The 27,003-nt window shown below is 38.4% G+C and overlaps 1 protein-coding gene across 6 annotated transcripts in view; it reads right to left on the bottom strand.

Moving 5' to 3' along the window:
- Positions 1 to 26,424, bottom strand: part of atp11b (ATPase phospholipid transporting 11B) — a 50,284-nt gene extending 23,860 nt beyond the window's left edge. For 5 of the 6 annotated variants that reach the window (XR_013093740.1, XR_001167791.2, XM_076875725.1 and 2 more), the window contains exons 1-18: positions 26,043 to 26,423; positions 16,795 to 16,911; positions 14,911 to 15,000; positions 13,063 to 13,143; positions 12,618 to 12,725; positions 10,494 to 10,622; positions 8,343 to 8,446; positions 6,878 to 6,925; positions 6,616 to 6,680; positions 6,402 to 6,483; positions 6,171 to 6,321; positions 4,947 to 5,144; positions 4,491 to 4,649; positions 4,163 to 4,350; positions 2,594 to 2,662; positions 2,320 to 2,393; positions 1,972 to 2,075; positions 959 to 1,140 (exon numbers count right to left, since the gene is read on the bottom strand). Coding sequence is in view for 4 of the 6 variants with exons in the window: in XM_076875725.1 (XP_076731840.1) it covers positions 959 to 1,140; positions 1,972 to 2,075; positions 2,320 to 2,393; positions 2,594 to 2,662; positions 4,163 to 4,350; positions 4,491 to 4,649; positions 4,947 to 5,144; positions 6,171 to 6,321; positions 6,402 to 6,483; positions 6,616 to 6,680; positions 6,878 to 6,925; positions 8,343 to 8,446; positions 10,494 to 10,622; positions 12,618 to 12,725; positions 13,063 to 13,143; positions 14,911 to 15,000; positions 16,795 to 16,911; positions 26,043 to 26,069 (1,976 nt within the window). In the remaining 2 variants the exon portion in view is untranslated. Of the gene's footprint in view, positions 1 to 958; positions 1,141 to 1,971; positions 2,076 to 2,319; positions 2,394 to 2,593; positions 2,663 to 4,162; positions 4,351 to 4,490; positions 4,650 to 4,946; positions 5,145 to 6,170; positions 6,322 to 6,401; positions 6,484 to 6,615; positions 6,681 to 6,877; positions 6,926 to 8,342; positions 8,447 to 10,493; positions 10,623 to 12,617; positions 12,726 to 13,062; positions 13,144 to 14,910; positions 15,001 to 16,794; positions 16,912 to 26,042 lie in introns of all 6 variants that reach the window. The other variant, XM_076875726.1, reaches the window with a different exon arrangement.
- Positions 26,425 to 27,003: the final 579 nt, after the last annotated feature.

A 27,003-nucleotide genomic window follows, 5' to 3' on the forward strand; every position in this document is an offset into this window, starting at 1 on the left:
ACAACTTCGCCTCCTTATTAGAGCGCATGACGCGATATTGTCTGAGTGGTGAAACCTGACGTTTATGAGAATACTGCAGCGGCTTCCTGCCACGACGGAGGGTATATTGGCACCTTTAGAGTGGTTTCACCCTTAACGTAACCCAACTACACTTTAAATAACCAGGACCCCTGGATGAGAGGTGAAACATCTTCACAAACTTAAGTGTCTTCAACCACGATAAATTACAGATGGATGGGTGACAGATGTTTTGCCATGGCATAAGCCTACTGGTCCTTCAAGTTCTTGATTTTATCTAATAGCTGCTCAGGTATCCAGATCTCGATCACCAAAGTGGACGGACAAATTGTCAACTGAAATTGGCCAGCATAAAGAAAAAAAATCCAGAAGCCTGTGTGGCACATAAATCATCTACTCCTGTACAATGGCATCCTGTTTTTAAAGTTGACCATCTTCAAATAGTACAGTGGTCAGTTGTTTAAATTGATCTAATTTGATGCCCATAATCATGTAGCATTGAGCAACACTTACAATTAACATTATCTTAACCCCACATTCCTAAAAATTGACTCAGATTACACACAAGTGTTTGGAAAAGCAAACCACAGTACTTCAGTGTACAGATTGTACTGACCAAATTAAACAATTTCTTCTTGATTTAAAAGAATTGATGCTTTAATTTATAGCAAACATTGTATTAAAAAAAAAAAAAAAAAGACCTGAGTCTACCTAGTTCACTTGACTCTACTTAAGCCTAGATTGTAGATTATTACTTTGTGTTCAATGCACACATCAAAAGCCTGCTTTGTGTATTATTAGTTTAGCGAGACTGTGTTTGTCCTTAATACTGTTTTAGGTGTGGATACTCAATGCAAAATCCTTTCTGTATTGATTAGCACGGGTTATGAATGTGATGAGAATGTCAAGATATTTTATTTTATGTTTTGAGTCTCCATACTTGTCCTCCACTCCTGTTGCTCCCAGGAGCTGCAAGTCTTTTTCAATGTAGCTGAAGGCTTCCTGCAGTCTCTCCTCCCTCTGCTGCAGCGCGGTGCGGGCACTGTTTAGTTTCTTGTCCACATCGATGTACTCCTCCGGACTGAAGTGGCGGCATGCTACAACCAGGGTTCGCAAACCTTTCTATAATTAAATTAGGAGAATGGAGTTTAGAAAAATGATTCAAAACAGGGAAGAAAAAGAAGAAATATCAAAAGAAAGGTTGATAAAATGATGAAGGATAAAATGAGACACCACGTTTGGGTAGATGGTAAGGTCAAATGTCGGCAAGGTTGGGAAAAAAATCCTAAGAGAATGATGGGAAGAAATGAATCCAGGAAACAAAGAAGCAAAGAGAAAGAAAGACGAGAAAAACAAATTATTAAAGCTTGACTCTAAATCACAGAGCGAGCCTAAGGGGTAGATGACCACAAATCAACCCACCGACTCCTGGGTACTGACGTATGATGGCATGATGTGAGGGCAGTGCGTGTGTGTGTGTGTGTGTCTGTTGTGGCGAGGAATTTACAATGTAATGGGAACAGAGAGCCAAAAGTAATCACTGTAACACTGAAAAATGTCAGGCCTACACATACAGACACAAATCTGAGGACATAAATCAAAATATATATATTTAAAGGTTTCTTTTGAAGACAGATGTATCAACTTCATCCAATTTGTCTCAGACATCTGACCACAGGGATATCGGGAAGTTTCATATTGATAATCATATTACCTCTAGACAGGTAAGTCATTTGTATCCTATTAAATAATACATGTGCAGCTGATGTGTGTGACTTCAATGGTTAAAAAAAAAAAAAAAAAATGTGTTTCTGCAACAGATGAAAAATCCCCCCCAAAAATATTGGGCTTAAGGGGTGATGAATCTGTATCATGATTGTGAAAATATAAGCATCTGGTTAATATTTAGAGAGGAAAACAAACAAACAAATAAATAAATAACAAAAATCTTACCATGGCAAACTCATCAACGTGCAGCCTTGTCTTTTCGATCTCACCACTAGTCGCGAAAGGCAAAATGGCAGACTCCGCCCCCTTGGTGAACAGCACTTTGCCTCCTTGAAAAGCAACACAGCAAGAACATATACGCTAAATATGCATTAAAATGTCAATTTTCAATAAAAATATAAAATAAAATACAAAAAAACTTACTATATTATACTTGTAAACATAAGCGTTCCATTTTTCGCTTATTTTAGAATATTATCAACTCCTCAATGTTTCTGTTTTTATTGTTAATGGTTAATTTCATTTTTTTCACTTGCAACAAACGTACAGCTCAGCTGAAGAACGTGGTATTACCTGAGGGAGTTTGCAGTATGACACTCATCCTCCTGCGGTTAGGATCAAACTCGAGTACATGGAGCAGTTTATACCTGAGTGTCCAAACAAAGACCCGTCAGACATTGATTTGTTACTCGTTTTGAACAGGGGCGATTTATTTTTTGGCTGCAGGTTTTTTATTATTTTACTTTAAAAACTATGAGAGCATGGAATATCTCCTGAGTGAGATTAAGAAAAACAACAATCCACTGTAATCTTATTTGTGATTTTAAAAATGCACAAGGTGACATACTTTTCTAACTTGCCAAAAGTTTTGATTTCCATGGTATCTCCGTTGCTGCAAGAGAAGGCCACTCCAATCCTGAGAGAGAAAAAATATAAAATAAAACAAACCCCAGCACTTATATTAACATCTTACAACAACTACCTATAACTGCAAGCTGTAGCATTTTTCTCAGGACACCGAATCAATACATAATTCATTCAGTTATCCATCCATTCTCTCTGTACTTTGAATAAATGGAATTTAAGTCTAAATGACTGCTTTCTGTCTTTATTTGAAATTTACACAGCATTAGAAACTTTTTAAAAGCTGTTTTGCAGCAGAAAAAACAAAACACTAAGCACTGAACTCTACTGTCTGGACTTCCAGTTTCATAGGGTGATCCTGCAAAACAGGATCCTGAATCAATGGGTGGATTTACTTTAAGGTACAAATTATAATTTACAATGGATGACGACACAGACAGCACAGACAGGCAGTCATTCCGGTTATGCTTCCTTTAAGCCCACTTGGAAGTCTGCCAGACCAGCGCATGTGCAATTGATGCACTGCAGTTCTCTTTGGACGAACTCACATAGCTCTCATAAAAATGGGCAGAAACACACACATCCAAACAGAGCCTTATGCTAAACGTCCAACGATGAACTTAACGTCAGTCTGACCCAAGTAGACCTTAAAACACTCGTGGACAAGCAAACCATAGCTTGGTCCTAAACAGCTACATGCAGAAATGATCAATTTATCAAGGTTTTCTTGTAGATCTAGAGGTGGTGTTTTGATTCCAGTTTCTTTAGCTGCCTAATGTTTAAGCAGCAAAGCAGAATGTGCTCACAATACTGCGTTTGCCCTTTCAGGACATATTCCCACAGTGGTCAGCTTGGGTTTTTGAATCGCTTCCTGGATATTGAATTGCTGCCCATATAGTATTATTGCAACACTGAAAGGAACAAGTGGTCAGCAGCCCAACCTCAGTGTCCCCCCCCCCACCAAATTTCCCTTTGCAGCTAACACAATCAGTACAGTATGAATCATGTCAAAGCAAGGATTCTTATACACTTTCATTTATATAGCATATTTCCAGTTCTCAGCACTTTAGACTGCACCTATTCTACATCACATCCACAGCAAATTTAGGATATCACCAATTAACCTAACATGCATGTCACTGGTATCTGGAGGAAAGTGACACTGCCACAGGGAAAACGTGTTTACTCCACACGAAAGGACCCCAGCTGGGGTTTGAACAAACCTTGCTGTGAGTTGCCAGTGCCAATCACTGACCCATCTAGAAAGGCACAGACAAAACCAAACTCATCTTTAAAGTTTAAAGAAGACTAAGATTTGAGGAATCCTTAAATTAATAAAGACCTTTAAGACGTTTTGTTGTGGCATTACTGGGATGCAGACTACAATTTACACATTTCCTGTGTCGCAACCTCTGCAGTCCGGTGCAACCACCAGCTCTTAATGTCTAACATCACAACGCACAGCAACAACTTCGTCAGTCTGTTTTTTGTGCATAAATTTTAACCTGTGAACCTAAAACTTGCAGAAGAGGAAGCTCAAGTGTCACCTTACCTTTTTGTTGCCTCTACTAAAGCTTTCTCATCCGGTGAAGAGGCGTAGTACTCCATGGGACTGGAAGAGACCCCGTTGGCATGGGAGAATGGGTCTCCTCCCACAGCCAGGCAGTCTGACTGGTCGTAGCTGATCTGAACTGTGTGACAAAGTGACACTGCCTTGAGAAATAACAATTCGTCACCCATCTGGAAGGAAAGATGAGACATAAATTTTTATTTTCTCTCTCTCTCTTTTCTTGATGGATACAAACACAGCATGTTATTTTAAAAAAAAAAAAAAAACAGAAAAAGAAAAGAACCAAGCCTGCAATATATATATGCAATACCAGGGGAGGCATAGAACCATCTGGCGAGTCGTCTGTCATTCCCTCTGGTAAAAGTTTGCCATTAACTTCCCGGTACTTGGTTCCATTAATCGAACACTCGCGGAACTGCATTTCATTTTCTGTTAGTGTGCCCGTCTTATCAGTAAACACATATTCCACCTGAAAAACAGAAACACACAGATGCTCACAGAAGTACACTAACCATTAAAGTCGGCATAGTTGTATGCTGTATACTGAATATGTACATAAACGTAATTCACCGATTCAAACCGGTTCATATTTCTAAATTACTAAAAATTCATGATATTTCATATAAATGTAAAATATTTTACAGTATATGCTATTTTTATATACAACACTAAAACTCCGATAATACAGCAGGACATCCATGCATATCCATGTTCAGGGTGTGCTTTGTAATATGCATACATAGGCATCTTCATTCCTCTTTCATACCTGTCCCAACTCTTCATTGAGGTCAGAGGTATTGACTTGAGCTTTCTGGTCACTTTCCTCATGGTAAAGGTCCAAATCCCAGCCAATGAAAAAAGAGCCAAGGAACTTTTGCATCTCCACAGTAACATAGAGCGAGATAGGGATGATGAAGTTATAGAGCACCAGAAAAGCCAAAAAGTCTGAGATGAACTTTAAGATCTGAAAGAACATGACAGATTCTTTTTTATTTAAAGAGAGGACAAGAGAGCAGTACAATGAAAAGTATAAAGTAAATTTATATACATGCAAGTCGTTTGCACTGCTGCAAGAAAGAGAAATTATATAAACTGTATGAGAGAAGCATTACAAAAAAATGCAGGAGAATATTAAGACTGTCTTTCAATAAATTCGCTTACATATATCTCAGCCATATACAGAATAATGAAACCAAAGTAGGCGAGGTAATTCACTGACATTAAGGGACTGATTATTTAACTGACAGGAAAGGATAAGGAGCACAGACTGAACATATGAGCAGCTATTAAAAGCCATGTTTGCACTGTATAAGCCTTTATGTGAGCCTGACTAACATGCTAATTAAAATAAAGAAATTATAATTAATGACTTAGATATACGTTTGTCTGCATTATAGACACAAGAAGGACTCTCAGAAATGTGTGATTTAATATTACAAATATAAGTTTAGCTATCCTTGGACCGGGATATTAGAAAGAGTTCAGACTTTACAAGAGCTTTATTATTTCCTAGGTTTTTTTCCTGGGTGTCCAGGAAGCAGGACAGCTTGTGCACAACTATGATTTTTATTTTTATTTTTTAATCTCTTGCTGTCTCAATACATAAGGGCTATTGTTCCCCGTGACTGATTACTGCTGGCAGGTTGGCTGATAGGCTGGCAGGCTGGCCCAGTGACAGGCATTTCCTTTCTAGTGTCTTGTCACAAAATCTAGAAACACTAACACAAGTAGTTTTGTAGACGTACTGTGCATGTCAATTCAAAGAATCTTTACCATTAATTAACTTACATCTACATTACATTATAGGCCCCTTTTTACGGGGATCAGAAAGTGAAGGACAGCGCAGGGTGCAAATGTAAACAGAGAGAAGAAGTGGAATGTCAACTAAAATCTCAACTCATCTAATCTCTGGAGCCGATAGCCTGCAGTCTTCACAAAAACAGATCAATAAGAATGCATTCCTCTGGTCGTGAAAACAAAGCAGACTAACCGGACTGCTGTTTCTCTCCGCTTCTGTCTTTTGGTTGTAGAAAGGTTCGTCCCATTTGATCTCAGCCTGCCAGGCATACTTTAGGATGGTGCTGAGAATGGCCTCGGACAGCAAGATGATCAGGTAGATGATGAGGAAGGTATTCATGGACCTGACATCGTGAACATTGGGAAATATTAAGTTGGAGACTTCATTAAGCACATCTTAAAAAGCAATAATAAAATAGCTTACTTCTCTACGGCAGAGCGTTTCTGGGACTTGCATTTATAGTTGAGTGCCATCTTGGACTCCATGCCTGTATAAACAGCCACTCCTGCAACAGCACAAAAAGGTAAATCATACTTCCAAATGTAGCGAAAAATGTGAATTCTTAATCGGCCTCATTCTTACGTGAAGTTTGTGCTTTGCTGAACCATTTATTTTTGTTCCTTTTATTTTGACTCACCAAAGATTTCTTTAGTATTTTTCAACCTGGCCCCTCGCAGCAGCAAATTCTCTGGACCCAGCGGTCTGACAAATACAAACAAGAGAAAAATACATCTGTATCTGTATCCAATGACATTATGCATCTTACAATGAATGCACAGTCTCCATATTTAAGTAACAATTTTCATTTATTTTTTTATGTTCACTCTCTTTTAATGGTGCTGTATCCTTAGCTCTTGTGCTTATAGCTGGTACTATAATAGACAGAAAACTCATCTCACCTAACTATCTCCTCCCCATGCTGAGTCACCGTCATACGACCAACAAATCTGGGAAAAAGAAGAAAGAAAGAAAAAACAGAGTTAAGTGGATTGATAAACCAAACAGGATACTCTGTTCGCATGCACAAAGTAAAAGGAAAAATTCAGGAAAGGACAGAAAACCTGAGACTTACATGCACTGTGATGACCAAATTACTTTAAAGCCTATGTTTATATTTTTATTCATCCACCATTCTCTGACATATTTAAGTAATTGGATTAATGCCTCTGCAGCTTAAGGAAGCTTTGTGACTCATAGAGCACTTAGAAGAAATGACAAATAGAAATGCCAGAGAAAGCTGACATTCAGAGATTAAATTTTGGTCAGACTATATCGACCCAATGTGTGACAGATGCAATTTTAATAATATATAATAACAATAAAAATAATAAAGAAACAAATGCATTTTCCCAAAAAGACAACAAAAAAGCTCTCTTTTTTATTGTTATGCATTTTGTGATAATGAGCAGCAAATGTAATGGACCTCTAATACTGCATCTATATATTCTACATTCAAGATGCCACAAAAAAAAAGACAAGTTACAATAAAGATCTAAAAAACACCCTAATGGACAGTCAACATAAATCAGTGCTTTGTGAATATAAATTAGGCCTATGGAGAGTTACATAATGAAGCCATTTGTCCAAGCATGACAAAACATTTTACATCTTATGACTGATAAATACTGATTAGTCTGAATGTCTATTGTAATCTTCATCCTACATTTAAAGTTCAGCTGTGGTCTTGTGACAATAATTTCCTGGCTAGATTTTGTTTTTGGTTTTTTTTCATCCACCAACCTCAAGTTGAACATTAACTCGCAGGCAATTCTTGAGCTACTTTATCAAATAGGATCCCACATTGAAAAGGTTTTCAGACACAATGTGCATTCCTCTCTAATAGTAAAAAAAAAAAAAAAAAAAAAAAAAAAAAAAAAAAAAAAAAAAAAATTGGTAACAGTTCAGATTTTAGTTTCTCAAACAGACAGGAAAGGTTGCTATCATAGTGGAATTTTTAAGACTGTATACTCAATCAGGTTTCTCCACCCAAACACAACCCAAGCTGGTGCATCTGCCCTCATACCTCTGGATTTTTGCCAATTCTTCCTCAGATTTAAGTATCCACCTGCACTTGCAACCATTTATATTTTTTACTTTTGCACCTGCACATATGGAGAGATGCCTTGTTCATGTATTACGAGATTTTCTTCAGACGTTTGGTAAACATGTTTTTTTCTGAGCAGCTTTTTCAAATTGTTACATAACCCTCTGACTGCTTTAGTTACCCAGAAAAAGTTGCTGTTGCTTTTTTTTCTTATGTGGTTTAATGGGACTAAGTACCTTTTTTAAACATCTGTTGTCTGAATCCACACAATATACCCTTAGATTTATCTTGAAGGATCTGTACACTTAATTGACGATTACCTGTATAGGTCAGGTTCTGGTTGCTGACACTCCACCACAGCCTGCAATGCCTCCAGCTGGGAGACTGACTGGCAGACTGATGTCTCCGCCACTGAGTAATGGGTCTAGAAAAAAGACAGACACACACACACACACACACACACACACACACACACACACACACACACACACACACACACACACACACACAACAGGTTAATTAGTGATGGCTGGGAAGCATTGCTTCAAGTGGGACAAATGTGGTTTTCTGAATGAGCAATGGGAAAATTATAACAGAAAAAACAGTGAAAACTCACGGATAAAATGAGAGGAAAAGCAAAAAAAAAAACAAAACAAAAAAAAAACAAAAAAAATTACTCACTGCAGTGACTCAGATCACAGACGATTTATAAAATTGGTTTCACATTTTCCTGACTAGGTTATTAGCCATGCATTCATGTCAGCACGTTTGCAACAACTGAAATTCAATATTGTTTTTTATGTAAATAATACTTTAAATGACCCAAACAGAAATATACAGTGAAATATATAAGTGTCACTTCAACAAAGCAAAAATCTAGTATTTGCTTGAGCTGCGATAAAGAAAAGAAGGTGAAAATAGCTTCTGAAAACTCACAGTGACAAAGCTAAAGAGATTTAAACACCTCCAAGTAGGGCTGGGCCATATTATACCGTTCACGGTAATACCGGTATAATGTTAGGCAACGATAGGAAAATGAAATATCGCGATAGAATGGGAGTAAAACGCGCATGCGCAGTGCCTTTGTTTTCATACGCACATGGCCGATTGTTGAGTGAAACAAATGAACCAGAATTGGTTTGTAAAAATGGTGCAACTTCAGTGATGTGGAACTGGTTTGGCGTTTGTCCGTCAGATACACGACAAAGCACATTTTTTTGCAGAACATGCAAGCGGCCGTCGTTATTGTCGTATTTGTAGGACTAAGATGCTCTTAAATCTGGGAGTAATCTGGGTCCTAAACTCCGTACCTTCAGGTCAAACGAACACTGCAGCATCACTGAGAGTTTAAAAACTGTCTAAATTCTTTCATCTTTAATAAAACGATCAGCATTGCTGCTTTACCAGGTGTAACTATGAAGTTTAACTTCCAGGCATCCATGAAAACTAAAGTTATTACATTTAACGGAGTTAGAAGTTAGCAGGAAGCTAGCGGAAGTTAGCTCGCTAGTTTCGCTAGTTACCCAAGCATGATATAGCATGTTCTGACGGAGAGATTTCTGAATAAATTCAAACGTACAGCTCTGCTATCACTTCCAACATAAATGAAGACGGGAAACTAAACAGCAGTGACGTTTGTAGGGTTACTGAAGTTGGGCTAGCTGCTATATAATGATGTGCTACGTGATCGCTAGCGACACAGCTATGTTAGCATGACATAAACAGTGAAGCTGGAGGACGAACACTAACACTTTTCCACTTATAAAAGTTAACGTGCCTGATAGTTAGAGACAAATGCAATCGCATGGCAGGATGCTGTAAACGGACCAAACTTCAGTCAGGAGAACAACTGAGATAATCCATAACAACTGAGATAATCCATCCACAATACGAGGTTAGTCATTAATATACTGCAACAACATGGGAATAGAGCAGCTGCCAGAGAATTCAACATTAATGAATCAATGGTACAGAAGTGGAGGAAGCAAGAAGAATGAGTTTAATAAAGTTTGATTTATCTGACTGCCTTGTTTCGCTTAATGTGCCTTATAATCCCGTGCACCTTATGGTCCGAAAAATACGTACTGCACACTGCAGTTTAATGTTGCAAAGCACCTCTTTTTAACTTCAGTGGATATTATACATGGTTATGCTCAGGATATGTCAGCCCATTTCTACTGGAAATGCCTTTTGGTTAAACTTTCAGCAAGGAATTTGTATTCGCACTGTTAAATTTTTATAAAGCTTTAATGTACATAAAAACCAGCTTCTTGTTTAAGTGAAAATAAAAGGAAGGTTGTCTTTTTGCACTAGTAATGTTGTGGAGTTGTATTTTGTCTTGCATCAATTATATCGTCAGTTATATCGTTATCGCAAATTTTCAAATATATATCGTGATAAATATTTTTGGCCATATCGCCCTGCTCTACCTCCAAGTATGTTTAACAGCACCACTCATATTATTGTCAGACCTTGAGATTGGTCTCTCCGTCAAGACTGGCTGTGGTGATGTGACAGGTGCCATCTGGACGATCTGATGACAGTAACACCAGGTCTGCTGGGAACGTTTCATCTTTAGCCACACGGACGATGTCTCCCACCTAGATGGATAGACAGAAGCAGGCACAGGGTAAAGTCTGTTCAGTTTTTCACTATATTTCAGTTGGATTGTCAAATAATTGTATTCACACATTTACGGTGATGTTTAATTGAGTTAAAATACGTTTAGCATCACTTAGGCAATATTATCACACGTTTTCAGACAGATAGTTTTTCTCCTAAGTACACACACACACAAACAAATATTTTAGAAATCTAAAAATGTTTAAAACTAAATAGCTAAATGACTTTGTTAAGAAATATATATTGTAGGCAAGTTAAAAATGATTGGGGTGCAACTATTATCAAAATTTGCAAATGTGTTTATTTTTGGTTGTTTTTGACCTCTGTGCTCTTTAGCGTACATGAAAACACCCACAGTTGGACCCTTTGGAGGACGTTGGCTCACTCTGCTTCTAAACAAGCTCCAGAGCCGTTTTTGTATTGTGACAATGTGTTCTGATGTCAATGTGACCCAGGTACTAGGCGCACGCTGCAAGATCTACACGCCGTCCTGTAGTCAGGTGTGCTTTGAGGATGTGGTAGAGTACCACATAAAGACGTAAAGAATACAGTTTTGCCTGAACATTTGCCTAGGTAAATGGAAATGTTAGAGGTACATTCTCCACGTTATTTACTACTCCAGAGCCTGGCCAAGAAGTGTACTGAGCGTTCTCACTGGTTAGTGAAGTGTTGTGAAGCATTTTAGTTCGCTGGGAGTGTTTCAAATGTTTTGTGTGGGAACAGAAATCAAACAAAAACTCTGTATTGTTCACACTCTAGACAATATGTTTAATTGTTATATTACAGTTTGTATGTCTGTGAAGGTTCTCAGTCATCCAGGTCATCGTTGTCAAAGGAGCTTGCAAAGAAAAGCGTCTGGACTTCTTTAAGTTGCTTGAAGACGTTTCACCTCTCATCCGAGAAGCTTCTTCAGTTCTAAGGTCAAATGGTGGAGAGTCCCAGATATAAACCTAGTGGGAGTGACCCCCCACAGAGGGACAAAAGGACCTCTGAAACTGGGCGTGGGTCCCAATCACCCACGCCCAGTTTCACACCTTGGCTCAGGCGATTAGAGGATCATCAGGGGGTCCTTTTGTCCCTCTGTAGGGGGTCACTCCCACTAGGTTTATATCTGGGACTCTCCACCATTTGACCTTAGAACTGAAGAAGCTTCTCGGATGAGAGGTGAAACGTCTTCAAGCAACTTAAAGAAGTCCAGACACTTTTCTTTGCAAGCTCCTTTGATTACAGTTTGTAATTTTTAGCTTTTTGTCTTTTCAGAGTAATACAACACTACATATGTTACTTATTTAATAGAAGCTATGCAGTTAGATGTTGTTTGTGAGTAGCAGGTTAGAAGTAGATGTAGTTCTCCATAGACTGAGGACAATTAACTCTGAAAGGTCACCAAACACAAAGCAACTAGTCATCCTTTGTATTAGATTAAACAATTTCACTCCTGTTGGCACTTAGTTTCCTGTGAGGAGAAAACCCCTCAAGTGATTCATTTATTCTTTTACTAAAGTACACATTTAGTGATGTCTTTAGTGATGACCCCAGACATGCAACCCACAGTGTTTCCATAGTGTCAGATAAGATCAGGAAAAACCTATAATCATCACACAACCACCATTACCAGACAAGCCGAGGTATAAAATGACACAGTGTTTGAAGGGCAAATGCTGCAGCTAGTTATACAAATACAATTATACATAGAACAGAATCATATCACCGTTTCAGGGTTTATTTGAACAGGTCTCTGAGTGTTTGCATACTGTACCATGGGAAATTAGGTGTTAGAGTGAATTTATAAGCTTTAGATGGGAACAAATTTAAAGAAATGACACTTTAACATCCAAGCTAAAGTTAGTTACGAGTCGTTAGGAGTTGCAAAAAGCTTTTTTTGATACCATAATTTTCTTGGACCAAAGAAATTCTTTCTAAACTGGAATAACTGGCGTGATTAAGGTCCTTTACAACTTTGATGATCTTACCCTGATATTCTTGGATCTCGTCTGCACCAGACTTCCACTGCGAACCACAAACACTGGAGCCCCATTCACCTCATTGTCAGCCTTGTGTCTCAGCCAATCCTCATAGCCCTGTGAAACACAACCAGTTACAAACTGCAGATGGCAGGTGGTTAAAATAATCTTATTTACCCACTATGGTTGTGTGTGTGGCATGTGTGGCACTACTAGAAACTGATCAACAGAAGTGGCCAAATTTAGCAAGTTATTCTAAACAAACGTGTTTAATGTCAGAAACAGGAATGCTTCAAATGTTCTCAATCAATACTTTATAATTTCAAATGTGCTCTGTACAACAACAAAAGCTTTGAGCTTTGCCTACAAATAGACAATAATCATTGATGACGCATGCATGTTTGTTCCACATTTTCATGAGGAAGAGGAAGCCGCTATGTGGTTATGTTCTCACCTGTTTTATGGCAGTTACTGTGATCACAAAGAACAGAGGCAGGCCGCTGGTTACTGGGGAAGTTGGCGTATCTATCATTAACTTCAAAGAAAAATACAAAACAGAGTTTAGAGATGATGCCAAACTAAAAAAGGGACTGTAAAAGTGGTAGTGGTTTTTGCAACAACGAGCAACTTGAAAAATACGACAGAAGTAGTGGCCAATGTGCATAAACAGGAAACCCGTATAACTTCCCTTAAAGGTCAACGATCAGATAAGAACAAGTCTCACATACACTTTTGAATTACTGTCTTTGTAAGCAGGGTCACTGGGATATTATATTTCCTCACCCCATATCCTGGTCTTAATAATCACAACGAAATGCTGAGCAAAGTGTGTGAAACTGAAGACCAAGCTAAAATGATTTAGTGCCATTGAGCAGTGCTTTTATTAGTGGATATTAGTTTTGGATTGGGGGGTGTTTCATAAGCAGGTTTCTGGCAACTCTTTCACACTGTTGCACTAGGGCTGCTCGATTATGGCAAAAATGATAATCACGATTATTTTCACTGAAATTGAGATCTCAATTATTTGATGATATTTATTTAACAATGACAATGTATTGAATAATGGCTTTAAAGATTGTCAAAAAATAATATAAAATAGTGTGCAAATACTGATAACAGTGCAAATGTTTGCAATATAAGAAATAAATGAAAAATGTAAACATCTATGTTTAGTGAACTTTGCAGTGTTGCTCTGTGGTGCAGCTACGACACTGTAGCAAAGTTTACACACTATGTCTACTTGATCCACGTCTGACTCTGCGAGCCCATAATGTTTCCAACCACTGAAGTTTTTTTTACCTCTCTTTTCAACCAACGGCAGTCACTCTCCTCTCCAAATAACTTCTGCTTAGCTTTCCGAGCTTCCCTCGGGTCCTCTTAATTGTTGTGACGCGTGTTCGACATGCAGAGAGGTACGCTCGATTTGCCACACGGAGCAGCGCGAGAGTAAAGCACGAGGGAGGTGCTAATAATCGGCTCAGTCATTTTTAATGATCGTTGAAAGCCCAGATCGTAATTTAGATTAAAATTCGATTAATTGAGCAGCCCTATGTTGCACTAATCTACAGGTGGAAGTAGTCATCCAATAAATAAATAAAAAAGTAAATAATTACTCATGAATGTAAACAATGCATGTTCATAAAAAACAACTGCACTGCAAACTTTTCATGTGAGGAAAATGTGCAACATTTGTTAGGCTTCAAGCGTAACCACAAAGGCTTTAGGCAAGCAACACTGAATGTAAAGTGAAACTTTGCTTAAAAGGAAGACGCCTCAAGGAAAAGATCAAAGATATCTTAACACTTTAACAAACACTTTCTGTAAATGGCTACACTAACAGAAGAATTCACCAGTCATCTAGAAACCCATCTAAAGCAATCTTTAAATGGTCAAATTGGCCATCTTAGATGAAAAGAGGCCCCTCTCTCAGTGATTTGAGGCTAAGGTGACTTCAGCCTCACTGACATGTTGAGTGGGTGAAATAGAGTCAAGGCGATTGCTTTGGCTTCACTACACAGTGCAGAATAAATCAGAAGGCTAAAAATTTGAAAGCCAAATCCTACTTCAGCATAAAATGACTGATGCACAGTGAAGGCCTAATGCTTAGGGCTGGCTGCAAAGACACACATATTACTAAGTGAGTAAGTGTGTCGCTTTCATACAGAGGCAGACCAGTCTCTGCTCTGGTACCTAGAAGTCGATGAGTCACTCAATGCTCGGAAGCACAAGAACGAGCACAGGCATTTGTATTAAGAGGAGGAAATACGTCAAGGAGTGTTCACATGCATTTGTGTATCGTTACCTGTACAAGGAAGATAATGAGGAAGTAGAAGTTTGCTATCCTTCTGAATTGCTCAAACAGATTCTTGGGGACAAAATTCCAAACTGTATACTGAAATAAAAAAAAAAAGAAAACATCTTTCAGGGTTTACTGGGACAGAATAATTGCTACTAAAGGTTCTTTTTTACTAAGTAAAACAGAGGAATTGAATTGCAAATACATAGATGGTGTATTGGAGGTATTCAAACTACTGTACTAGCAACTGTTTATTAGAGCAGAAAAAAAAACCACTTTTACTGTGTCGTATTTATACTGGCCATATTTAAGACCTTACATGAATACAATAATATAGTTAAATGATATTCTGATTACCCCTGTAAAATATCTTGTCTATGGCTAGAGTGTTCACTGACATTTCCAAATTGGAGCTTGAGATAAAGGAGTACAGCAGCTGTGCTGAGCTAAAGTGTTCTTCAGATAAACTGATTACTGGTTGCTCATTTGCACATTTATTTACTCAATAAATGTGCCGTTTAAGTCTTTCTCTTACTTTATTAAGATAAAATGCTACAGACAGTTAGGTCCATAAGTTTCTGAAGAATGAAAGTTTTGGTAGCTTTACCTCTGTGCACCACCACAATGGATTTTAAAATCCAACAATCAAGACTTGAATCAAGTCCCAAATTTCCATAGGCTCAGAAGTAAAGAAGCATCATTTTAAATTACAGGAATTTTTAATACTTGAATGAAAATCCTTTGCTGTCAATGACTTCTGGATCCTATGGACATCATCAATGCTGTGTTAAAATACTCTCTGAGCAGAGAGTATAGCCCTGTACACTTCACAATTCATCTTGCTGCTTCTATCAGCAGTCACATCATCAGTAAACACTAGCAGCCCAGTTCCACTATCACCCATACATGCCTGTGCTAGTGCCTGGGTTATTGTACTAGATTGTAGATGTGGCCCCTCCTGAAGTTCTTCTCATCTCCTGAAAGGGCTGGACTGGGACGAGCTGTCACGACGCATTGTTATTATAAATAAAACGTGATCGTGAGCAAAAACGGTGTGTGTTTGTTTGTGTGTGTGTGTCGCATACCTCACAAGCTCATTTTAGGAGTTCCATTGACAAGCTATATTATACAAGTTGAATATTTGGAGTCAACAGCCAATATAGGTCACCCCCATTTAACATAAAATAATGAAGCCTCGCCTGAAACTGGTTGTCAGTTGCTTGTCCAATAACTTTTGAGCAGCTGAAAATGGGGACCATATATTAAAATGTGATTACTAAGCAGTTAATGCAATGTTTTTGTTAAACCCTTTGAATCAAAGCTCTGCATTTCGAGCTAATCTTAATTGAAAGAAATTCTATTGCTGTGTAAAGAGGAAAAATATAAAACACATATGGACCTAACTGTATGAGTACACACGAATGGCAGAATTTACCTTATCCAAAATCAGTTTCAAATCAATGCCTGACTAAAGCAGGTGCTTTAACCCTCCCGTCAATCATTTAATCTACCAGCTAATCAATGACAGTCATGATTGCTGGAGGCAGGCCCTAGCTCCTTTTCTTTGTTATCCTTTTGTCTTGCCAGTGTTCTAGCTGACCTACCTAGCCTCTCACCAACACACAAGTTTTCTGTCTGTGCTAATCCTGTTATCAACAAATCACACTTTAAGCTTATCTCTCTCCTACCACACCAGAGATACACACTAATGTATTTAGCACTGGTCAACACTGGTGTCCGAAACCAGACTGAGTTTAGAGTTTCTCTGAATGACAATTTTTCTGTAGCCATAGTTGCTGTGACTGCAAAATGTTAGCGTTCATATCAAGAGGGGTTTTTTTTTCCCCTTGCACTTTTGACACAAATTTTAAGATCATAATTGTAACATACCTTGGATGAGATGATTCTGTTGTCGGCAAAGCGTTGTGGTATGTAGTGGCCATTCTGGGGGAAACGGTTAGCTACGTACACTGTCCTGGTATCACTCTGATGAGGGGGGTCAAAGCCCTGAGGGAGAAAAGGGTGAGGCAGAAACACCAGACAAGTGTAAGGAAAGGTTAAAAAAAACAAAAACAAAACTGTATAGCTACCCAGATTTAAAACATCATCACTTCAACACCACACTAACTATAAAATTGCAGTTAATGATGTCATTGCAATATTATGATCTTATTTTAAACCAAGTTATTTAATACTGTTGGTGGTGTGATAAACCACTGCAAGTCTACACCGCACTAAAGTCCACCTGGGGCAACGTTTTGTTCTTCTATTCATTGTGGTTTCAGCTGCTGTATAGTTGGGAGTGTAAAGTGATTTCTCTGTGGGCTGTTATTTTGTTGAGTGCAGCACAGCTTAGTTTGGGGCTTGATAGATTTTACAGTAAGAGACAGAAAGAGAAGCAATACCAGACACGACGCTACTGTTACAGAATGTAAATACACATATCAAGAGTGAGAATATGGCAATGTGGCATTCCTTGTTTTATGATGACTGTATGTTTCCATTTAAAAGCAAATTTCTGAAAAGCCAGCCATATGCAACAAACTTGGTAAAAGTTTTAGTTTTAGTATAGAGTCAAATAGGGCTGTTTGATATAACGATATATATCGGATGACAATATAAAAACGTCCATCGTTTCATTTTACGCTATTGTTTATTTCGTGGTGTCGCAAAATAAACTGTTTACGGCAATATTTTTTCATCGTTCTGATGGTCACTGTAGTGGCTATATTAATTTAAGTTCTCTCTTTCTCTTATATTTAAGATAACCACACTACAGATGGACAAGTGCCTGTTTTTATGCACGACAGTAAAACCATCGCGTGTCCGCTTGTTTTTTTCCACGTAAACCTTTCACAATAAAGCTCAAGATCCTGTTGAGACTTTTCAAAATAAACTGAATCGCGTGAAAGAGTTTGCAGAATGTTTACGGATGAGAAGCAAAAAAGAGCCATCAGGTGCTAAAAATATACCTTAGACTCAAACGTTAGAACAGGCTTTTCCCCGCAGCACGCTGTGTAATAAATACTTCCCAAAAAAAAAAAAAGCGTCCGTTACAACTTATGTCTAAAAAATGTATCGTTTCATGCATCAGTTAAAACACTCAACTCCACGTTCATGACGCTCAGCTGGAAACACTTCGCGCAAGTCGAGCTGCCCGAGATTCACAGAATTTACAGAAAATGTTACATTCTTGTGATTTATATCGTTATCGGGACATGAGATTTTGGTCATATCGCACAGCCCTAGAGTCAAATCATTTTCACTTTTTCAGCCAGTTAGACAACATAACACATTTATGAAAGCAAAACAACTTTACAAGCAATGCCATCAACTTGAATGCAGACAAGCCTTATTGCAAACAATGTGGTAAGGCATGAATAACTAGATCAGAAACAGCTGGTGTAAATCCCACTTACCATAAAGATATAGTCATCAGTGAGTGGGGGTTGAGGGACATGGGAAGGGATCTCAAGACTGGATTGTAGGTCACTGACCATTGGTATCGTAAGCCACAAACTCTGTTCAGTGAGTGGCATAGATGGTTTATTTTATTCCTCTTACAAACCATATATCTTCTCGGTTTTTGGACTGATAAGTCTTGAGATCTATTCTCAGGTGCCTTAACCCCCACTCACATCAGGTGACCTCAATAGGTCACATGATAGGGTGGGGCAAGGTGTCACAGTGGTTTGACCCGAAATCATGATGGTAATGGCCGATGCCTTTTTTCACATCTTGGCTTATGTGATGACACAACTAATAGTTGGTCAACAACCACTTCCTAAGCGACAACCTCAACTAGAGATAAATACCTTGGACTTAGAAATGAAGAAGCCTCTTAAATATGAGGAAAAACATCTTTTTTTTAAAAAAACAACCTGCTTTTCAAGCTCTTTAGACTTCCATGTTGTTGTTAACTGAGAACTACACAAACACGTTCATATTGTGCACCTCAATTTTTCTGACCTGCTGTATTCTACCATGGCTGCTGCATCTGGGTTGAAGACACGAGGGTATGATCATGTTGGTTTTTACTGCCATAATAATATTTCAGTACAGAAGCTCAGAGATATCTCCCTCAGATATACAGAGGGAGATGTTGCAACAGTTCAAAAAGCTTGAAAGTCTTTGCTTCCACTTTTGACTTCTTGTCTTCCTACATTGGCACTTACGTGGCAGTATTGTATGAGTGGCGACACATATCGTTCAGGTGAGAACGATGAGGTATCGTGCTGTACCTCATCTGCTTCAGGGTTTGCTGTGTTGTGTTCAGGACAGTGCTGTGTTTGGACTCTCGGCTAGTCTGCTCATTGTTTGTGATATAAGTGGAGGATATGATTAGACAGTTTTTGATATATTTCAGACACATTGTTATAATACTGCAACAATTGTGCACCATACATTCATAATTCCCTCTGTTGCGTAAACAAACTGCAGGACATCTGCATTTGAGGCCATGTTCTAATTGCAATCTGTCTCCAACATAAATCTGTCCAAAGCTAACTTCCATACTTAAATACTCTGGTTGAACTGTATATAATTACATAACAACCTTTCATGTTTTACTTGCATATTAAAATTTCACATTTAAAGCATTCCATTTCTTTTTAAAGCAGCACTTGTTGTTTAAAGTCACTTGCAAATATTTCATAAACATGCTACTTAAAACGTACCTCTAACATATTTACATTCAGATTGAGCAATTCAAATCTCCAGCATATTCTGGCAGGTCTTTGATAGTCACTACACCCTCAACATGTAAGAAAAATAACACCAATGACAAACAAGGTGAACTTTTCAACAAGTGACATTTCTAAGATTTTCTGGCGCTGACTGGTCTGACAAACCCCACCCAACTGCTGTACACAGATGACTAAAGGAGGCGTTTCCTATTATTCACAAATGTAAGTGACGCAATATGCACACCCGACCACACAAAAAGGAATGTATCTGGGTTACGTCACTACACTCCCAGAAAGATCAACCTCTTTTCAGGGACACATGTAAACCATTAGCACTTTGTAATGTTCTCAGTCTCTTCATCTTTCTCCCATCTGACCGTCGTGAAAATGAATGCAGCACATGCAGTTCAATGACTGAATAACAGAACACCTGTTAGCCTTTAGCTCATATGACTTTGTCATACAGTTACTCAGCCAATGGGCAATGCAGGTGATGGCATCAAATCAGTTATCCACTTGTGGAAACAATATTTTCAGTATTCTTCATTTATTCTTTTTGTATTATTTGCTCACAGTAGGGCTGGGCGATATGGCCTAAAATCTATATCACGGTATAATTTGAAGCATGTGCGGTAATGATATACTGTATATCGCGATATATTCTTTTCTTCTGTATAACGTATTTTACACACTATAAAGGCAAACTTAAAATCCTTTAATTTTTCTCAAAAATCGACAGTGCGCCTTATGTATGAATTCTGGTTGTGCTTATTGACCTCAAAACAGATTTTATGTAGTACACGGCACTCAAAAATGTTTTAGTACGACTTTGATAAGCTATGAAGCCGCACCGCCTGATAGATTGTCGGAGCATTACGGCTACCGTAGTCAGGAGCCTTGTGGAGTAATCTGGGTCCAAAACCTCTGTCTGCTTCAGGTCCCAAAGTCAAACGAACATTGCGGCATCACTGAGAGTTAAAAACTGTCTAAATTCTTTCATCTTTATTAAAATGATCAGAATTGCTGCTTTACCAGGTGTAACAATTAAGTTTAACATTCAGGCATCCATGAAAACAGAATTTATTAAATTCAACGGAGTTAGAAGTTAGCAGGAAGTTAGCTCGCTAGCTTCCACCTAAACATGATATGCCATGTTCTGACTGAGATATCTGAAAAAATTAAAACGTACAGCTCTGCTATCACTTCCAACATAAATGAAGACAGAAAACTAAGCAGTGACGTTTGTAGGGTTACTAAAGATGGACTAGCTGGTATATAATGATGTCCTACGTAATCGCTAGCAAAACAGCTACGTTAGCATAACATTAGCACAGTGAAGCTGAAGGATGAACGCTTTTTTCCACTCGATAAAAATTAACGTGAGGGTTTCTCCTGGTTAGGGACAAATGCAATTGCATAGCAGGATGCTATACACGGACCAAACTTCAGTCAGGAGAACAACTGAGATCCAGCCACAATATGAGGTTAGTCATTGATATACTGCAACAGCACGGGAATAGAGCGGGTGCTAGAGAATTCGGCATTATTGAATCAATGGTACGGAAGTGGAGGAAGCGCAGTTTTTGGCTTTCCTCTTATTCCAAAAGTGCTTAGTCTCTTTGCTATTACTGTCGCCCAGCATAATTTGCAGATGATGTTGTTTGCAGCCGCTGCAATGCTTTCGACCAAAACAGGCGCAGCTTGATGATGACACCATCAACATGCGCTATTGTGGTAGCGTATAGTAAAAATCTCTACCGTTGGCCAAATTTATATTGTTTCTACCGTATACCATTTATACCACCAACCCCTAGCTCACAGCTTTAAAAAAATGGGCAGAGAAAAAAAGAGGGAAAATTTTCTCTCTCTCTTTTTCTGCATTTACATTTATAAAATTATATAAACATTGGTCAATTAACCACTGCAGCAACTTTAAGAAACTGTTGTTCAACAGTTATTTGATATACACAGCTCAGTAGGCATTGTTGAAAGTACACGAAGAAGCTGAATTCTGCATTGTAGTAACACCATGACCAATTAGGATTTTGAAGAAGTGGTTGCAGAATTAAGGAAAGGGCACACAGGCACTGAGCCCCAAGATGTTTTACGTGTGTGTGTTTACACATGTAAAACATGTTGGGGCTCAGTAACATAAATATCCTGAGCCCCTGGCATCCTCCGATCACAAGACAGGGAGTGCATTTCCCATTGGCTTAACGAAATCCACAGTAGATTATTTAAGTAGTCTGTAGTTTGAAGGGAAGACACCAACTTGTCTGCAAACACTCATTTACTGACGGCTGAGCAGCAGTTTAAAAAACAAAACAAAGGTCTATTTGACCGGATCATTCATGAATGAATGAATATATATATATCAGCTAAAAGGTGGATTTGTCTTAGTGAGATATTTGTCCTTTACTTCAAGTTAATGGGCAACTGGAGATTGGAAAGTATGTAGAATTAAGCATTTTGTTTTCTTGTTTGTCCCAGTAGCACTGCATTAATAAATGTCTTGGATTGGAATGAAAAAGTAGACAAATGTTTAATGATTAAATTAAACCAGTAAACCATTAACTTAATGGCTTACTGCACAAGTGTTATTTGTAGTAGTATAAAAATGCAATATGTATATTGCAACTTTTCTAGTCTTATTAGTAATGGCAAGCAACAGCTCACTGTGAATTCTTAACCAGGGATATTTTAATGTTCTCTTTTTAAAGAAAATGAAACTGCAGATGGTGAGGGGCCAAGAAGTAACTTTTGTAAGCCAAAAAATTCCCCACAGGCAGAAAAGCAACAGATGAGTCACTAAAATTAGTCAATCCTTACAGAGAGCTTAAAGCAGTTACAAATTTTAACAGTGCAAACATCATGCTTAACACACCTTTACGCAACTGCTGTGAGCAATCCAGACAACAGTTACTGGAGATTTATTCTGTTCCTATTTGTCACCCAGTTTTTCAGGCAACTGTGGAAATTGCCTGAGCACGACACGGAACTAACATTTAAGTTACCCAATCATTAATATCTTGGTGAACAATAACTACAGTTAAAATGACTGATGGCCAAATACACAAAAACCTGCGTAGCTCTAACAAACATGTTCTCATGTTAAAGAGAACATTGAGAGAAGCACCTCAGTCGATGCTTCTGCAAGTCCAGCATTACGGCTTTAACAGGATCCGTTTTCTCTATAGTTCAGCGTTAAGCTAATGACACTTCAAACAAACTGCACGTAATTGTCGACTTCCCCCATTCAGTTGCAACCTAACAACAGACCGACACCATCTTTTAGCCATCTTGACACATACCAAAGTTAAATAGATACAACTCACCGCCCTACAATTTTAGTCGCGCTGCAGTCTGCAACCACTAGTGTGACTATGGCTATGGAAATATTTTGGATTATTTACCTGATCAACAGTCCAAGGACTAAAAGATATTCTGTATTTTTGTATATGATACAGAAAAAGTTAAAATTTTGACATTTGGCACAAAGCACAAACTTGGCATTTGTGCTTAAAAATGACTAATTTTATGCTAATTCAATTCACAAGGTAGCTGCCAAAGCATTTTGTGGATCCGATGCAGCTCTGCTATATAAGATTACAGATTTCTGCAGTGCAGCAGGAAGTTTATCTAATGAAGGCTCTGCAGACATTTGTTTGGATAGACATAACATGAAGAGGTTGACTTATTTTAAAATAAAATATTCCTAAACAGTTGAACATGGTTTGTTGTTTTGAGGACCAGCGGTAATAAGCCGAACACATAAGGTGAAGTCTAGAGTGAAAAGTGCAGTAATTTATGACATTCTATTTCTATAGCACAAATGTCTGAAAACTGCTTGCCAATCTGAGAGTGGATGGATACAAGTAACAGATGAATAACAGATACTTTTACTCCTGCTGGGTTTACTCAATTTTTAACACCACTACCAGGTGTACCTCACAATTTTGAGTTAAACACCTTCACGTAACCATATATGCATTAAATATATTTTGAACATTGTATGAAAAATGAACATTATACCACTGAAAATGAAGATAAAAGTAGGCTTATAACTAAAAACTATAAAGCTGAAATCAGCTTGTTTTCATCCATTGACTCTATACCCCAACCAAGGGGTCATATTACAGATTAAGTGGCACTTAATCAAACGCGATGAGCTACCGGTAAATGGAAATGTTAACAAAAAAGTGAGGTGGTTGTAAAAAGAAAAAAGAAAGGGGGGGTGCAATAAACAGTATGTACTCATGTACAGTGGGTACTAGTTTTAAACATAAGACTGATGACAACAGCAATACAATAAAATAAACTGCATATAAGCTAAACTGATGGACTACATCACCAAATATAAAATATTATAAAAAAAATATTGTTGTACAACCCACAGCAACAGAGTAGTCAGAGCAGGGCTAGAGAGTAAGGAATGATATTTTATCATGGGTGACATAAGGATGTTTTATTGCTGCGTGTCAGTGGATTGTTACAAGGGCTGCTGCAGCAATATCCAGGAAAGAGCCTGAATGAGACTCAAAAAAATGTAGGAAACTCCCATTTGCTCAATGGACTACAGATGAGTACTATAGACAGATGTTTTTTTTTTTCCCTTTTGCTCATTTGCGCTCTTGATAGTTGCTCTATTTTTCATGATTATATCATGATTAACGTGACTTGGTAAAGCAAGGGTAATTCATTAAATACTTCTCTCATAGTGCACTTAAACTATATACAAAACCTCAGGAAGACTTATACCAGTCTTTTTAATATCTGTCAGCAATAACATACACACTTTAAGTCTCCATAAAGACATCTAGAAAACCCAGTTCCCAGGCTTGCAAACTAGTATGTCAAAGACTTTGCTTTTTTGCTACCATTCTTCATAATTTAATTTCTGGTTTGTTTTATAGTGTAACTGAACCAAGACTGACAATGAAAACCTGTCACATCTCTCTCCCCCCCTCTCCCTTTTCATTCCACCAGAAAGAGCTGATAAATAGTATGAGTGAACAAACATCCCCATTCTACCGTCCAGCTGATATTTGGGTCAGACTAATGCCCCTCAACAAACTTTTTCATTAGGCCAGCTGTATAAGGTGCATTTTAATGACACTTTTAATTAAGCAGCCAGGTCAATTAGGCGGGATGGGTCAAATGAGCTGAGCTATCTTAAATTAGGAGGAGGCTATGTACCATTTCTAAATAGACCCCTAACTCTCTGTGGTGCTCTTAATCTCCAAAAGCAAAAAGGATTTTTTTTAAACAGGCAAACTTGAAGCTGAGCATGACTCATAAAATTTAATAAGTGTCACTTTAACTTAACCTTAACTACAGAGAGTGCACAGTGAGCGGGGAGAGGTCAAAAACACCCCCAACACTGATTAAACTCAGTAGACATGGTGACATCAACCGTTTGTGTGTGGCTAATCTCATAATATGCAATCACTCATTCATTCACATGGCTCTTCACCACTGGTCACGCCACTCTCATTTGCCGATCACTGAATGTGCCTCTTATCCCAACTCTGCTTAAACACAGTGAAATAACCACACAGACCTTCATGATTACAGCCACAAGCACCGTGACACTGTAGCTTTCTTCAGCCATAATTCAGAACTCGTTCTTTCTACTGTACCAAAACGGGCCACTATTGTGGTTTAACTGATGCCTTCGCCCGTCAATGCGACCGTCATGTTTGCAGACAAACAACAGGTGATTACAGCAGAAACAGGATGCGGTGTGACGAATCAAATCAGTTCAATTTTAAATAATACATACAGATATAGATCATGTAAGGAAAGCAGGGAACAAAGAAGTGGGCCGAAATAAAGTTAAAATAACACAAGCTAACGTCAATTATTACCCTCGAGTGTTGAGGCTTACGTCTTAACTAGCTCAGTTAAAGATAGTTTATTAGTCCCCTGAACAAAATTTAAATAGAACATTTGAAACTGAGCTCAGTCTAAGCGAAAGTTGTGCGTTAACACTAGATATAAAGCGTCTCTGGCTTGCTTTTAACTTTGCCAAGTTTGACGTTGTTAGCCAGCTAGCTAGTGTTAAGGTAGTTAACTCTCAGGTGCATTTAGTAACGGAAATCACCCGACAGTTGTTAAAATGCTATCAAAGTTCGAACCAAACTTATACCTCAAGCTCAAATTTGAACTCAACCAATGTCCCTTGTTGAGGTCTAAACTCTTTATTACTGACAGCTAGCAGATAAGGTAATTGTTAGCTAACGTAACCTACACCTGACTGTCACTAAGGGGAAATGGAATGTTTTGAACACATCAGCAACAGCCAATTGGCTATGTTAGCTTGCTCTCTAAATAAAGTTTATTCTGCTTTCCTTGGGCTAAGCCTTACAATACGTAAGGAGACTGGCTGCTGTGGCGAACTAATAAGAGGAAAGCGGTATGTATGAAGAAGATGGAACGTGCGGTTTCATTTACCAGCTGCTGTCGTATCCACCGAATCATCCTTGCAGAATACGTTCCAAGTAGCCAGCACAGTCGCTAGCCCAGCGCTAGCAACTAGCTACTCCAACAAAACCGTCCCGAAACATAAATATTTCCCCCGAGAGGCAATCCTTCTCGGTGCATTACACGACACATTCACACGGCGCCACTGTGCTATAAGATGCATTCAATCTTTCCCATTCACGGTAATGTCCGACAAAAACAATTTCTGGTTTTAAAAGAAGTGACAGACGGCTGGCCACAGAGTCCCACCGAGCAGCGCTGCTACATCTCTCCTCTGCCACGATCACTTTTCCTCTGCCAGCAGCCTCAGCCTGTGCAGATACAGCTCTGGCTGCTCTCCGGTGGCCTTTGCACGCCCCCTGCCTGTCTGCAATTAAAAATGATAGCTAGATAGACTGACAGATACAGTAGCCGGATAGATATTTTCCATACTGTGCGGGATAGACCTCACTCCACATAGTTCATAGTGTATATAAGAATTTCAGCTGTGCTATTAAAGTGCAGATGTATGGTATAATAGGGATCGTGCAAGATTCTCCAGGTAGCTTACTAGGCAGCTAGCGAATCTTGTATGAATTGGAGCTGGAAATTGTGTTTAGGTGCATTTGTTTTATTCTAGTGTATCTTAAATATCTTAATAGACTGTTTATTTATCATCTCCTGAAGTAAAACCTAACTACCTATGAGCTGGAAAAACTGGTCGGTTTATCTTTTATCCTTTATCTCTTTCTTCTAAAACTGCCCAACTACCAGTTGTTCCAGATTTTCTCTTGTAAGGCATCTCGCATAAAGTGAGGTCATCTTAGTCCATCCATTACTTCCCCTCCCTCCTTGAATACTTGGCTGCATCCCAGTCAGTCGATAATGTATAGAGAGAAAATGATACCTAACGTGGAATGCTTGAGAATTTATGTATCTGTAAGTTTCAGGA

Source organism: Maylandia zebra, linkage group LG17 (assembly GCF_041146795.1).
Source record: "Maylandia zebra isolate NMK-2024a linkage group LG17, Mzebra_GT3a, whole genome shotgun sequence".
Taxonomy (NCBI): domain Eukaryota; kingdom Metazoa; phylum Chordata; class Actinopteri; order Cichliformes; family Cichlidae; genus Maylandia; species Maylandia zebra.